This window comes from Gavialis gangeticus, unplaced genomic scaffold, assembly GCF_001723915.1.
Source record: "Gavialis gangeticus isolate Ggan-Ray unplaced genomic scaffold, GavGan_comp1, whole genome shotgun sequence".
NCBI classification, from domain to species: domain Eukaryota; kingdom Metazoa; phylum Chordata; order Crocodylia; family Gavialidae; genus Gavialis; species Gavialis gangeticus.
Genome location: NW_017729032.1, coordinates 137,847,961 through 137,864,589, shown reverse-complemented (window position 1 = coordinate 137,864,589; position 16,629 = coordinate 137,847,961). Strand labels below are relative to the sequence as shown.

At 41.9% G+C, this 16,629-nt stretch overlaps 1 protein-coding gene across 1 annotated transcript in view; it reads left to right on the top strand.

The window, feature by feature from the left end:
- Positions 1-16,629, top strand: part of COL4A1 (collagen type IV alpha 1 chain) — a 175,162-nt gene that overhangs the window by 134,927 nt on the left and 23,606 nt on the right. The window contains exons 41-47 of the mRNA XM_019523837.1: positions 2,622-2,672; positions 5,085-5,270; positions 6,144-6,277; positions 11,723-11,795; positions 13,804-13,875; positions 14,227-14,355; positions 15,567-15,665. Of these exons, the coding sequence (XP_019379382.1) occupies positions 2,622-2,672; positions 5,085-5,270; positions 6,144-6,277; positions 11,723-11,795; positions 13,804-13,875; positions 14,227-14,355; positions 15,567-15,665 (744 nt within the window). The remainder of the gene's footprint in view (positions 1-2,621; positions 2,673-5,084; positions 5,271-6,143; positions 6,278-11,722; positions 11,796-13,803; positions 13,876-14,226; positions 14,356-15,566; positions 15,666-16,629) is intronic.

Here is a 16,629-nt window from a genome sequence, read left to right as displayed (position 1 = left end):
AAAAGCTTGCAAAGAAGAATTTTTCCAAATATTTTAGTTTGTATAATAAAAGATATCAGATTTACTGGAAGAACTTTGTCTGCTTAAAGGACAGAGATAAACATACACCATTAGGAGCATATTTTTTACAAAACAACAGCTTTCTCTCTGACTCACTATCCTCGTGCTTGAGGGAAATCTACCTTAGACATTTAAATGGTGAATCTGGGGACACAAATTTATAAGCTGGCTGGAAACTAGAAACCAAGAACTCTAACACTGATATTAACCTTATGGTACATTATAACCTACCCGATTCCTGATTTTTTTCTCACACAGGAAAGGTGGTAATGATCCTTCCTCTTTTTGATAGGCCTTGATCTCCCAGTAAGCAGGTTCTTTTCTTCTGCTAATAGTTTTTTCTGCAACCCCATGGAATTTGTCTTCCCTCCTCTTCCAAATGTTTTTAATTTGCTGGCTTTTCTCCTTAGACTTGAAAAAGAATCTCTTGCCTTCAAAGTCTTGTCTAACTCTCTCCCAACTCTGCAGTTAGTCCAATAAAAGTTATCACCCAAAAAAATCCTTGTCTCTGCTTTAGTTACCTGGAACTGAAATTTAATAAGTGCTTGCTATTATCTTTTCTCAAAGATGTATAGGCTTTACAGATGCATGTTTTTAAACTTAGTAATCAAAGCTAAAGCAATTCACTATAACTATGAATATCCTTTGAACTTTGACTAAGTCATTTACTTAGATGTAGAATTCCATAATTTAAATACTTTAAAGCATTATATAGATGTATTATATGTTGATAGACTACAGTGTAAGATGCCATAAGTTTATTACAGTTCAAGAACTATTTAAGGAGAAACAGCTAGTGGTGTTTATGGTTTCCATAATCATAAATTAATCAACCTCTATAGCCATAATACTATGCAGTACCCATGGGGGCTCTTGCCACTCTGATCATGCAGGTCATGTCACCCAGATCCCAGATAGAACTCTTCTCTCTCAACCTAGGATTGCCAGTTGTAGTTTTGATGGAGTTATTTTGTGGTCATCATAAAAAGTGTTTAGTTACAAGGCATAATAATACACTGCAGCACAGCTGACATTTTATTGCTGGGCCACCTTGTCCCACAGGTTAATACTGAAAAGGTGACTGCACTGCCTGGCACTCCTACAACAAGAAAAAACAAAAAAGACAAAGGTACCTGTTCATTGTGGATAATGGACCCCGTGCTTTGGCTTTTTATGACTTGAAATGAGCCTTTTGAATTTTCAAGATTTTTAACCTGCTAACAACTAATTGATCACAATGAGCAAATTTAAAAATCTTAACTTTGGATTTGCTCATTGTGGATAATTAGTTGTTAGCAGGTTAAAAATCTTGAAATGTATTAAATCACATGCTGAATGCCTGGCACCAACCATCACTACTTAATTTGCAGTGTTAAGAATCTCTACCAATAAGTCAATATTTTAAGTCTGTCTTTACCTCAGATGGAAGGCACTGCAGCCACTTTGATTTAGACCAGGGATGTCAAACATATGGCCTGTGAGCTGGATCCATCCCCTGGAACAGCTCTATGTAGCCTTTCAGGGATGTGGGATTTGGTTCTTCTGGCCATGGCCATCAGTGGCAAGTTTGGCTTTGAGCTGCTGTCCTTGGACTCTTACCGCAGACCCTTCCCACCACTGGTGGACCCTTGTGTCCGGATCCCTCAACACTGGCAGAATCACTGCCATCACTCTAGTGGCCACTGGTGTGCACCAGCCAGATCTGGCCCACTAGAACCCTATAGCCCAGATCCAGCCTAGGGCCTCAAGTGAGTTTGACACCCCTGATTTAACACTGTTAATAATTTAATTGTGCATCAGTGTTAGTTTGAAAGAAAAACTGCTCCAAAGGCTCACAGTGGTTTAATGGTTTGATACATTTTGATTTTTTTCCACACAATAAGGGTGAAGTTACACATTACACTTAGGGCACTTCAGATGAGAGTATCTGCATGCTATAGTTAGTTAACACATGCTAAATGTCCTCTGAGAGTCTCAAAATTATATCACTTCAAGCAAGGGTTAACTCTGGGCCATGCTACCTAGCTCATGTTAGGGTAACTTGAGTCAGCTCCACATGAATAAAATGAGCAATTTGAAGTCCTCCAGCATCCCTGGATGCACTGCTTTCAGCCCCCCAGTCAGATCAAGAATAGAGCCCCCATGTCCTGGTTCCTAGCCTCACCCCTCCTCTCTAGCCCTATATTGACAAGTCAGACCTGTGCAGGCAACAAATGATATTAACCCTTAACATGTGACTGCTCACAATGCATGCTATCTCTAACACTGCTTAAACTTCCACAAATTTAGTATGGTCTATGTGCAATGTGTAACTTCATCATAAGTCACCTGTGAAATAGTGTAGTAGGGCTGCCTTGCCTTTAAATGTGTATTGTGGTAGCACCTAGCAAGAAGCCTGAGCTACTGTGCTACACAGTTAAAAAAAAATGCAGTGTCATAACAAGTTTCTGCATAAGCTCTTATTTTCAAATACTGGCACTTTTTACTAATAAATTTTGATTAGTTGTAGATAATTGCAACTACTATCTCATCCTTTCATTTATCTTGCTTTCACCTTGTAGGTCTTCCAGGGAGAGGACTTCCAGGAAGTTCAGGTGCAAAGGGAGATAAAGGTAATATTAGTAGAAAGAAAACAAAACATTCATGCATGATTTTTATAGACTGAACTCTGTAATAATTGAAACAGGTTTTTAACTCTATTTTTATACATGTACTATTCAGATGTGCCAGAAAATTCTCTGAGAGGCTTAAATACCAATTTCTATTACAGTGGCAGCATCTCAGACATGAGTTAGATATGCCTGAAAATAGGTAATTATTTTAGTGTGAAAATTACTGCAAGATGTGTTGTGATAAGATAATACCAATTACTCCTGTGTTGTGTGGTGTGCATTAGAATTTGAAGTAATTCTGTTTCCATAGTAATTTGGTAAAAATCACAGTCTCCAGTGAGATTTCAGTGCACTGGGGATTTGAGATCCAGGGGTACATTCACATGTGCACTTTACTGCAGAGTTGTCTACACGTGTGTCTGTATTAGGGCACAGTAAACTAATTCACTCTGTTATAGGATAGTAGTGTCCAGGGCAAGTACTATCCTACACTGGAGTCATTTAGTGTACCGTAATGCACATGTAGACAGTGACCAGGGGCTGGCTGGGACACAAGAGTGCTGCAGTGCAGGGGCTGCCTTCTGGCTAGCCCTGCACTGTAGCATCCTCGTGCCCCAGGCAGTCCTTCCACGGCATATTGACCTGAGGCAGAGCAGTCCTGCGCTGCAGGCTGAACCCCTCCTTCCCCCTATTCCCCCACCCCTTGGGCTCCCTGCCAGCCCAGGGCTGTGCCATCCCAGCTCAACATGCTGCCATCCCAGGTGCACATGTAAATGCTGCACCCAGAAGCAATAAACTTTGGTGTGAACTGTGCCAGAGTTTATTGCTATGTGCTAACTGCACATGTAAATGCACCTGGTGATAAGCAGTTAGTGTCCAAGAGTGCTTGCTTTGCTAGGAAGGTCCTGTTCTTCAGTCAGCCTGGAGATAGGAACATAAGAAGTGCCATAGCTGGTTAGACCAGTATTCAGTCTCTGACAGTGTCAGGAGTGGATGCTTTAGAGAGAAAGCACAGAACCAGGTATATGTCTAGAGTGATCTTATTCTCTGTTCATTACCCTCCCTAGTATCCACCATCATTGGTTTAGAGATGCCAGAGAATGCTAGTGTGTTATTTCATACATTGAGGATTACCAAAGAATCACAACAGATGTAGTGCTAAAGAGAAAACAAACCATTTCTGACAAAAGAAGATTAAGAAATTCTAATTCCAATCTCTCCTTCTCCCAATCCATGTATAAAATATGAGTGTGTATAACCGTGAGGAGACAAACTAATCTGCAGTATAAAATACTTGCATTTTCTATTTGCTACTTTCTTCTGTAAATTGAAAAGAACTGCGTACAATATTGTTTAAAATCTTTGGTTCCTTACTATTGAATATCTTTTTTTCTCATTAACAGGCATGAAATGACAGGGGAAAGCAACTTTTATAAGCAAAGCTCAGTGGTGCAAATTTAACATCAGATTATTAGTGTGCTTTTCACCCCAGTCCCTCTAATTTTTTGGGCACTATTTGTGTCATTTCTGTGTTTGGCTACATGATCAAAGGAAACTGATATACCTAATTGACACTATATACACCCAGAAATACTTAATACAAAGAGAGAACTCAGGCTTTAAACTTCTGGCTCTGTGTGTGAAAGATGACAGGAACACCATTTTTTACTTTTTCAATATTTTGTTTTTTCATACATATTTACACCAGCTAATTTACATTGCAGTGACTGAGCCAAACCAATTCTAAAATTCTGTTTAAAGCTTATCGACTTGTAGTAGTCAACAGTCAATCCTCTGGATCATGTACACATAAGAGGTCTAGTCAGATGCCTGATGAATCTGTTTGTACAAATTGGGAAAGAAACACTAAACATTTTAATTTACATCTTGGTAAAGATATCCACTGACTCAGAATTATACCTTGTTATCATTATTCAGGTGAAATGTCCGCTAAGTGGAAATGAGTAGAAAATGTGACAGGTTTTTTAGTTTATTAAAACTGAAAATTGGGGATTGGTTTTATCAGAGAAAACCAGGGTCCCTGCTGATTTAAGGACTTAAGGATTTTGCCCTTAGAAATTCTTAGGGCTAGGGGTGTATGCATAGGTGAGCTTGCATGTACAGGTGCATGCAGCAGAGGAAGAGTGATGGGAGTAGTTGGACAGAGAGTCAGAACCAGTTTAACAGATAAGATCTTCTCCTGAAGCTACCCATTCCTTGTATGTCAGTTCTGAAGATCTGGTAACAAATAGTAGTTTCCAGAAAGAATGGCATTTCAAGATTGATGTCTAAAAGAATATATCAATACATTTTTATTAGAATAAAGCTTATTGTCAGCATATAACAGTGCAAAATGATTTGGTAATGTTTTTCCTTTTATCTGACAACTGTGGGGGTTGTTTTACATCTTAGGTGCAAAAGGTGATGTGGGTTTTCCAGGATCCCCAGGAAGCCCGGGGATCCCAGGCTCAAAAGGAGAACCAGGATTTGTTGGCCCACAGGGTCCTCATGGTCAACCAGGTCTTCCTGGACTCCCAGGCAGACCAATGGAAGGCCCTAAAGGAGACAGAGGACCCCAAGGCCAACCTGGACTACCAGGTATTTGTCTTTATTGCTAGTCAGCATTATTGGCATTTATCTTAAATACTTTACATTGAGGATATAATTAATATGGCTTAGGATTAAGTCCTTTATTGGATCTCTTATCTCTGTATAAATACTTTTTTAATGTAAAAAGAAATATCAGCTTCTTTTTCTTAAATGGTAGTGCATGCTAGAGTAGGTTGGATTAATATTCTCTGGTAGTTTATGCCACATGACCTTTCTGGGGCCAAAGCATGTTACCTGCAGCTTCAGTGTGCTCCATCCTGAGTTTTATTATTGGCTTTCTGCACCCCTGGATGGAGATATCTATTGCTGATGTTGCTGTATCCTGACCAGTGAATGTGGTTTTAAAATTGAGGTCAAGGCCTTGGATTAGCAGGATAAGTTGATTGGAAACCATTGGAGTACAGAAGTAGTTTCCTCAGAGCAGGTTGTATAGTTACTTTTTGCAAGCAGGATTCTTTGCAATGCTTCCACTTTGAGCCACAAATGCAGTGAACTGCCATAATTGAAATACAGTGTGGCTGACACATGGATCACTGTGGCAGTCTTTGCACAGTGAACAAGTGAAACCTCCTAACTCATGTAATCAAAGGAGAAACAAGATCTGTTTTATAGGAATAGATTTTGCAGGACTCCAAGGCTTGGATTCTGCAGGACTCCATCAAAGCTTTTTGATCTGAAAATTAATCCGTTTATAAAAAAGGAGAATTCCATGTCACCAGCTATATCTTTGAAGCATTTTCACTTTTTGCCATCACTACTTTGGTTTTGTCTATCGTCACTTGAACCAACTGGTCTTCATCCAGATACTAATCACAGAGAAATGATTTTGCCAATAAATTCTTTTTCATCTCTCCATTTTAGGTCTACCTGGTCCAGCGGGATCTCCAGGACTCCCAGGACTGGAAGGTGCCAAAGGAGAAAAAGGAGCCTATGGTTGGCCTGGACCTCCTGGAAGACCTGGAGTCAAAGGTGATCAGGGATTTCAAGGAATGCCTGTAAGTTATTTTAAGCATATTCTCCAGCATGGCTCAAAACTGGTGCTTCCAGTTAATGAATGTATTAATCATAGGTCTTTTACTTTCAAACTAATAATACTTTTTACCCAAAATGCCTTTGGACTTATTGCTGACTGTGTAAAATCTATTTCAAAATATGTTAATTATCTATTTTAAGGGCTGCCTACCAATAAGCCCCAGTGACTTAAATAACTTAACTAGAAATTTATAGATAGCAAATGGTAGCTTACAACATGCTGTATATAATTTACAGAGTGTTAACGGTACAGAATGGCTGCAGCATATCAATAAATCCTACAAATGCATTAGTACTTGCTTTTAAAGGTAGCATAGTTCAAAATAAATTGCATACTGAAAATGCTTCGGGTCTTTGGGTAAGATATGAAGCCTTTCAAATAAGTGCAAATAAAGTGCACTTTCAGTATTGTCAGTGAAATATAGCTGCTGTTACAGAAAAACAAACACGTAATGATTTTAATACATTATTGGCATGTATCAGTCCCCTTTTACTATCCAAAAAATTCTTTTCTTTGGACCTGTGCATTTCCATGTATAAGGGAAGAAATGTGCAAATCTTTAAACCTACCAGAATTGTCAATATTATGTATCCTTTCTCATAGTATTTCTGTACCCTCATTTTTTGAAGCACAGCACTGTCCATGCTTTAATTTTTTATTCTAGAAGTAAAAGTGAAATGAAATAAGTCTGGATTTTGAGATTTTTAAAATCTGGATCTGTCTCGCATACCAGGTTTTAGCACGCAGAACAACTGCATAGTAGTACTAACTATGTGAGAGAATGGTTTTTAATGCACATTTTCAGGAAGATCAATATGTATATTCCAGCATAACCTTCCATATATTAAATGCCAGAGAGCTTTTAAGCAGAGCGTAGCCAAAATCATAATGTCTGTGCTTTGGGAGATTTCATTATTTCAGCATGTTTTGATTCACATTCCGGACAAAGAGTTGAAATACCCCACAATTTCATAGAACGAATAACTCTGGAAAATTTATGTTTTTAAAAATGATGAAACATTTCATTTCAGCATTTCCATTCAAAACAAAATCTTTCAAAATACCTTAGTCAAAATATTTAGTTTTAGTTTGTTTAACTGTCATCAGGTCCTGAAATTTCAACAGGTGAGATTAAGGTTGGATATTAGGAAGACCTGTCTCAGTTGGAGGGTAAACATTGGATCAGGCTTACTGTGGAAGAAGGTTGGGGAATCATTGTTCTTGGAAGTTTTTAAGAGCAGGTTTAGTGAACACTTGTCTGGGATGCATTAGATAGATAGGGATGATCCTGTCCCTGGTTGGACTAGATGATATTCTGAGGTCCCTGTTTTTCTATGATTCTATAAAACATTGTGTTTAGAGTTACTTTAGTATGTTAAATGGCTTTGTAGTGGTATTTTGCCTCATGGAACTTTATGCCAGGTTTCTGGTTTCTACCCAAATTCATCTCCCATGGAATGTTCGATTACAGAGTGACTGGTGCATCATGGAAGTTGTTGAGACGGGTAACCCGGCTCACAAGAGAAATGTGAGCATTGGGCAGCTGAAATATAAGTCCCAGGAGTTAAGCAACTCTGGTTAAACTTAATCAAGGTGAAACAAAATTGTTCAATGGAATAAACTGAAGTATTTCCATTCCAAACTTCCCTTCCAGCCTCTAACATCTATGAACCTATGAAATAAACAGACTACAAACTAAATCATCCATTCAGGTTTATCAAATGGAGGCAGATAATAAAAAATATATTTTCAATTAAAAAGCTATTCTGATGGAAAATTTCCATCCCCTCTGGAAATAAATCACTTGGGCTTCAAATTTTATAAGATACCTGGTTTGCTTCAAAAGGTGAACTGAGACTTTTTGTCCCACACTTGTATTCTCAGTCAATCCTGGCCTTCTTTTTGATGCTATGGAGGCCTTTGTATTAGCCAGGTAGCATTTAAAATATGCAGAGAACACTCCTTTTTAAAAAATAGATCATGCATATAATATGCTGTGTGACTACAAGCAAATAGATATGCTGTGTAACTACAAGCAAATAGATCATTTTACCTTGGGAATACATCCCATATCCTTCCTGATATCCTTTTCCCACCTTGCTGTGTCTTAAACCTTTGGAAAGTTCCTAGGAGCAGAGAGTCTGTCTTCTTTCAGAATATATGCAAATGTTATGTAATTAAAACGGGTTGTGTCTGCTGTGGTATTTAAGACATGGGTTGACAGCTTCTTGTAGGAAGAATCTCTAAGGTATCTTTAGATACTTGCTCCAGATCAGCTGGAAATGGAGACAGGAACTATCTTGTAGTGAAATGTGCTAGCAGTAACTTTCGCTGAGTGACTAAGGAATGTTTGTTATACTTTACATTTCCTGGGCCTGAGTTTCTGGGCCTTAATGTATACTAGGGGCACTCAACCCCTGGCCTGTGGGCCAGATCTACCTGATGGAGCAATGTAATCTGACACACAGGTCTCTCCAAAGGTCCAGAAATTTGGCAGTACTGAAATAGTGCCAATGAACACTGCTACCACTTCCTCACCACCAAATTTCCAAGCTGCATGGAACTGGATCAGCCCCAGCCAAGCCAATCCCACACACAGGGTTTCAACCACTAAGCCAGGGCCCAATCCAGCCAGATGGAAATGGCTCAGCCAGGGCCTTATGCCACTGTGGGGCACTGTCTGAGACCTGATCCAACTATGTGAGATCTGGCCCTGGGCAGGCTCTTTTCATGTGGCCAGTGGGGCTCATGGATGGGATCCAGAGGCCCGTGGATGGACCTGGGACCGCTCATCTTGCCCTCTGGGCACCACTGATTAATAAACCACTGTGAAGGTTGTTTAATTGATTTCAGTAGTTGTATAGGACAGGAGAATTATGCTTTACATTAATCTCAGTTCACTGCTGTGGGAAAATCCAAGTTCTCTTCAAGTGAACTTGAAGACACTGAGTACCTTTGATCTCTTTTAACCTGTTGGTGCAGAGGTCTCAATCTCTTTACAACCTCAGGGTTCCCTTTCTATCTACATGGACATTACTAGGGGCCAGCAACCTGAGTCTGGCCCCTAGTAGGTCCCTAGTGTCCTATTCAGAAATATTTGCACCCCAAGTGGTATATTTTTTTTATGTGTCTTTTCCCAGGTTCAAGACCACAGATCAATGGTCTATGATGATCAGTGGTTAGATATGACCCACACGGGTCTAATTCAGTGTTCTGGGGGAAGTTCCCAATTTAAAGGAGCTGCATTCAAGCCGCTATGTAAAGGGACTGTGTTAAAATGTTTACTTAAAGCTTCCTGTCTTTGCCACTGAATTTGCCATTTCAATATGGCTTTTGGCAGCACCCAGTAAGCAGAGGAGAGCACAAAGCAGGGAGGGGATCAGAGCAGCAGGGAGCAGAGTATTGGTGGGGGTGGGGTATTGCCCGCCCATAGTGGCAGCTGGGTTGCAAGTGCCCAGTCTGATGCTCTAAAAGTTTGCCAAGCCTTGCACAAGACCATTTTATTAGCTACACTCACATTGAACTACCATATTCTAACCTAGTGTATTTGTAGGGTAAAATATAGCATAGCCTACATAAAAAGAAGGATGCAGTGAACACTTTTCATCTGAAAAATGTTACATTAGAGAAGAACTATCTTGGGATGGAATGGTTCATGCGATTTGCATAATTGCCTCCTTGAGTATTTTACACCATTTCCAAACATTGCATGGTAGGGGAAATCTCGGGGATAACTCTGTCAGGCCTTCAGTCAGCGCAGATGTAGTTGGGGATCTTCTGGAAGGACTAGACATTTTTAAATCTGCAGGTTCAGATGCCCTCCACCCAAGGGTGTTGAGGGAGCTGGCAGGGGTCATCGCGGAGCCTTTGGCCCGGCTGTATGAGCATTTGTGGTCATCTGGCCAGGTGCCGGGGGGGTTGGAAACTGGCTAATGTGGTCCCAATTTTCAAGAAAGGGAGGAAGGAGGACCCAAGTAACTATAGGCCTGTAAGCCTCACCTTGGTGCTCGGGAAGATCTTGGAGAGAATCATTGAGGAGCACATCTGTGGGGGGCCATCAGGGGAGATCATGCTCAGGGGCAATCAGCATGGGTTCATCAAAGGCAGGTCCTGCCTGACCAACCTGATTGCCTTTTATGACCAAGTAACTAAATCCTTGGATGATGGTGTCGCCATGGACGTAGTCTTTCTAGACTTTAAGAAGGCCTTTGACACTGTCTCTCACCCCATTCTCATCAATAAATTAAGCTACTGTGGCATTGATGCCTACACAGTTGGATGCGTAAAAAATTGGCTGATGGGGCGCACCCAGAGCATAGTGGTGGATGGGTTGTACTCAACCTGGTGAGAAGTGAGCAGTGAGGTACCCCAGGGCTCGGTTCTCAGGCCTGCACAGTTTAACATCTTCATCAGTGACTTGGATGAGGGGGTGGAAAGCACAGTGTCCATGTTTGCTGATGACACTAAGATATGGGGTGAGGCAGACACATTTGAAGGGAGAGAGAGGCTGCAAATAGATTTAGACAGACTACAAAACTGGGCAGATGAGAATAGGATGGGGTTCAACGTAGATAAATGCAGGGTGCTGCACCTTGGGAGAAGGAATCCACAGCATACATACAGGCTGGGGAGTTCCCCTCTTGAAAGCACAGAGGCAGAAAGGGATTTTCGAGTCATTATTGACTCCAAGGTGAACATGAGCTGCCAATGCCAGACCGCAGCCAGCAAGTCCAGCCATACCTTGTCATGCATCCAAAGATGCATCTCAAGCCGGTACAGAGAGATGATACTCCCCCTCTATGTGACTTTGGTCAGGCCGCAATTGGAGTACTGCATCCAGTACTGGGCACCACACTTTTTAAAAAGGATGTGGCCAGCCTGGAGAGGGTTCAGAGGAGGGCCACCCACTTGGTGAGAGGGCAGCAGGATAGGCCCTATGAGGAGAGACTGAGGGACCTGAACCTGTTCAGCCTCAGCTAAAGGAGGCTGAGGGGGGACCTGGTGGCTGCCTACAAACTCATCAGGAGAGATCAACGGCAAATAGGAAGAGCCCTTTTGTCCCCAGCACCACCTGGGGTGACGAGGAACAATGGTAATAAGCTGATGGAGAATAGGTTCAGGTTAGAGATCAGAAGGCAATATTTTACAGTTAGAGTGGCCAAAATTTGGAACCAGCTTCCCCGAGAAGTGGTCCTCACCCCTACCTTGGGCAAATTCAAGAGGAGGTTGGATGACCTGTCTGGGATCTTGTGAACCCAGCATTCATTCCTGCCTGTGGAAGAGGGTCAGGCTAGATGATGTGTTCAGGTCCCTCCTGACCCTAGCTACTATGAAACTATGATTATTTGAGAGACATGTCACAGCATATCTAGTACTATATAATTCACATATGGCTTCTTTCCAACAGGGTAGTCCTGGTTTACCAGGCATTCTTGGTCAAAAGGGTGATATGGGACCTCAAGGTATTCCAGGACATCCAGGTGAGGAGAAAATGTATAATTCATCTATTATTACAAAATTCTTGTCTTTTTACTTTTTGCAAATTAGAGAAAGGTCAAGCTATTTTATGAGATGAGACTTAAAAAGCTTGGCTTGTTTAATTTAGCAAAATGAAGGTTGAGAGGGAGATATGATTTATTTTTATAGATACATTTGCAGAGTTATTATCAGGGAGGGAGAAGAGCTATTTAAAGAATGATACTGGCACTTGGTCAAATGGTTACAAAATTCTTGTGAACAAATTGAGACTGGAAATTAGAAGGAGGTTTCCAATGATTAGATGAGTGAAGTTCTGGAAGAGTCTTCCAAACAAAGTAGTAGGAGCAAAATAACTTAATCATTTCAAGGTGGAGCTTGACAGCTTCATGGAAGGAATTAGAGGTGCACCAATACATCAATCCCATATTGGATCAGCACCAAAATGAGAAAAATTGACAGTGGTGGCAATTGGCTTTTTTTGTCTGATGTGGCTGATAATGTGGCTGATAAATGCCACATGCTTGCACGCAGCTGGCCAGGAGTGCAGCCTGACAGTTTGGAGCACAGCTGGGTAGGGCTGGTAAGTCTGTTGTGGGGGAAGGGACATAGGGACGGAAGGAGCGTGGGGGTGTAGATTGAGGCCCCCGCAGTGAGGGATGGAGAGAGTGGGAGTGGGAGTGGGAGTGGGGCTGGGGTGGGCAGGTGTTGCCCAGCTAGGGTAGGGCAGGGCGGAGCACAGGACAGAGCCATGGTTTATGCAAGGGGGGCGGCTCCCACTGCTATGCCCAGCCTGGGAGGGCACAGTGGGGGGCATGCTCCCTGGATCTGTGCATAGGGGAGGGCAGGCTGCTGCTATGGGCTGGGGCTGGGGTGGCACCAGCTCTTCCTGGCAGGGGGCTGGGCCCAGCTGTGCTCAGAGTGGGCAGTGATGATGCTAGGAGTGGGGTTGGGGAGCTGCAGCTACCCCAAAATTCACCATAGACCCTGCTCCCAGCACTGCTGCCACATGCCCCGAGTGCAGCCCAGCCCAGCCCCCTGCTGGGAAGAGCCCGGTGCAGACCCTGGCCCTAGCCCGCCGCGACAACCTGTCCTCCCCCACGTGCAGATCTGGAGGCCAGACCCCCCTGTGCCCTCCTGGGGTGCACATAGAAGCAGAAACTGCCTTCATAGTGTCACCTAAACATATATTAACTTAGCAACATCTCTGCCTTTGCAGTGTTAGAACATTAGCAGTGGCCTTGTTTCCCCTCCTTCTGACCAGTGGCCCACTGTACAGGGGTTTGTTTGTTTTTTTAATGTGCTTTTATGACTGTAGTATGTGAGAGGGGTTAGGGTGGATGATTTTTTTTGGGACATGGATAAATGCTGCCCTGTCAGCTTAGGGAATCGGGAGGTTCATTCCAGTCCCACATTTTTATAGGGTTTTTTTTCCTTTGTTAAAGAAAGTTAATCTGTTATTCCACTGATTCTGTAACCTTAAATTCAGAGCTACTCCAGAAAGCACACAACAGAAACAGCATTAGTTTCTCAACATTTTTTTCCCTTTTCTGCCTTTGAAGTTTGTACAATTCATATTTTCTTTAGAAAGTCAGGGTCTAGAAATTCCAAGCATAGTTCGAATTTTCTTTGAGATGTTGGAAGACAGGTACTTTATTTAAGGCTACTTGCAGGCTTGCATGCATCATCATCTTTAGGTGTACTTAAGTATTAAGTGTAAGAAAGTAAGCTGTCAACACAAATTTTAAATTTATCTGAATTTAGAAATCTCAAGGGAGTGTCAATTTTCCTTTAGTCATCTCTTATCTGGCAACTGATTGCTATGTTATGAAGTCACCTCACGTGCCCTGCTCCTGTGAACTCCTGAAATCAGTGGAACTACTCATATAGATAAAGTTATTAATATGCCTAACTGCTCTCAGGGTAAACCATTTATTGACTGTTTAAAACACACAGGTGTAAAATAAAAAACAATTGCTTAAATGTTCATGTAAAGTTTTTCTGTGTCTCCAGGTGTGAAAGGATCTCCTGGCTTCCCAGGTCTCAAAGGAGAACATGGTGACCAGGGTCTTCCTGGATCAAAAGGTATGGAAGCCTTACATTTTTTCTGGTTTTGTTATTTTTAGAATAGTTATTTATGCTCTTATATCACCTTTCCTATTCTGTAGGATGTAAAAATTGTAGCATACAACAGCAAATTAATAGAATGGCAATATTGAATGTTCAGATTATATAAGATAAACTATCATTAAATTTAAGATGCTTAGACCAGAGATTAAATACATCATAGAGCTCTTGAAAAACCTCTCTGTTTTTACAGAGCTTCATACAATAAGGCCCCATCTTATAGTGCTAATGGACTAAAATTGGTAATTAGCATTTATGTTGCATAATAGTTAACACTTCCTTTTTCATTTACTTTATTAATGTTGGCAGGTTTACAAGGTCCACCTGGTCCTCCAGGTCCTTTTCAGTTGATTAAAGGGGATCAAGGCACACCTGGCCCTATAGGATCTGTTGGTCCTAAAGGATCCCCTGGCCCTCAGGGTCCAAAAGGACAGCAAGGTGAGAAGAAATTTTAGTTCCTGATATATTGTGAATAATGTGAGAATATAACACAACATGGGCATTAAAAAACTTTTGTGTAAAAAACTACTGTGTAACTTAAACTTCTCCAAATGTTTCTCCAGCCAGTCCTGAAGGGGGTGTGTTGTACACATATTTCAATATATTTATATGAAGAGAACTTAAGATCCAAGGAATACATTTCACCCTTGCAGTAGATGATAGTGAGATTGGTGACAGTTTGTTTTGCATGTCTCAAGCTGCTTTTTTTTAGCACAACCATTGTGTATAACTTGGCAAAATTAAATTGACTTAAAACAGACTTGGGAGGTGCAAACATTCTTTGTTATTAAGAGAGCAAAGGGGCAGGACAGTCAAGGAAGTCAGGTAAGTGAAGGGTTGGCTGAAGAAAGGGAAAGTCTGTAGCATTTTCATTACCAGATGGAGGTTAGGGAAGACTGAGAGCTCTGGAAAAATTCTCATTGCCAGCAATGACAGTTTGGTGCAGGTACGACTAAATTTATTTGCAATGAAGTGGTACAGTATTTAAATAAGAGTAAAAATACACAAGCAGTCAAAAAATTCTTCTGAGTCTATAGAGCTCAACTAAAAAAGACACTCCAGTTTCCACAGCTAGCAGCACACAAGGAAATGATGTGGCTGGCATCACATCCAACTACCGCTGACTTTCCAGCTTGAATGACCAGGCAACCTTTTACAGCTGAGTCAGCTGAGTGAAGTTTGAGGTACAATTCCAAAGCAAAACTCAAACTTGCAGTCAAGAGTGATGGTGAGACACCTTAGCTGCTCTGCCATTGTGCCCCCAAAGTATACACAGAAACATAGAAAAAAGAAAAATGACATAATGTGTAGAATAAAAATTAATTTGGGAGAAGCCCAGTAGGGTTGTGAATTTCCCACTACTGCTTACCCATTTATCTCTTGTTATGGCGTTTTACCTAGACTCATTCAGTCGTGAACTCCTCCAAATGTAGATTAAGAAGAAAGCAAAAGAGGCTTGTCTTTTCTCTTCACTGTCTGTACAGAAGATATGCACCTTCACTTTGTGTGTTCACCACTCCACCTCAGGCAATCAGTCTGCCTGGTCTGGATATCTCCATTGTATCTAAATGGGGTAGCATTGTCCCTTAATGCAAAAAGGAAGAAGAAATATGGTTCTGTGTTGAGGTTAAATATATCTTATCTAATAGGAGTCACAGGACCTGAAGGTATACCTGGATCACCTGGTGTCCCAGGGTTTGATGGCAAGCCTGGTCAGAAAGGGGAAATTGGTCCTTTTGGTCCTCCAGGTAGGTGCATGTATTCTTTTCCTGTTATAAAACTAATTGAAAAAAGTGTTGAGAACGTTTGTGGAAAAAATGAAGGAGGCAATAAGAACTTTTAGGGTACATGCTAGTGTTACATTTAGATCACTCTAACCAAGGTTAGGTCAATCTAAGTGCTCAGTCACGCAGGCTCTCACAGGGCTTAAATTCATATAAAGATGGTGCACCTGCTCTAATTAACTCACCTCTGAGGCCTCTGCAGAACACGCTAGGAAATCTGGTCGTCGCACCAGACAGCAAAGCTAACTTATTTAACAATTTCTTTGCCTCCATTTTTCTGAACAGGGACCGGGTCACCCCCCGCCCCCAACCAGGACCCCCGTAGGTCCCAGGGGAGGCGCACCCAGGTCTAGGGTCAGTGAGGACCTAGTCAGGGAACTTCTGGAGGGACTGGACGTATTTAAATCAGCAGGTCCTGACGATCTCCACCCCAGAGTGCTGAGGAAATTAGCTGAGGTCATTGCAGGACCCCTGGCATGGCTTTCAAGCACTCATGGTGCTCTGTCATGGTGCCAGAGGACTGGAAAAGGACCAATGTGGTCCCCATTTTCAAAAAAGAGAGGAAGGAGGACCCAGGAAACTATAGGCCAGTCAGTCTTACATTGGTTCTGGGTAAACTTTTTGAGAGAGTTATCCTGGTCCATGTCCATGAGGGGCCAGCAGGGGAGGTTATGCTCAGGGGCAACCAACACGGGTTCATTAGAGGCAGGTCCTGTCAGACCAACCTGGTGGCCTTCTATGACCAGGTCACCAAATTCTTAGATGCAGGGGTAGCAGTGGACATAGTCTTCCTGTTCTTTAGGAGGGCCTTTGACACTGTCTCTCACCCCATTCTCATTAAAAAACTAGAAGACTGTGGCATTGACACCTACACAGTCAAATGGGTCATTAGTTGGCTGGAGGGCCGCACCCAGAGAGTGGTGGTGGA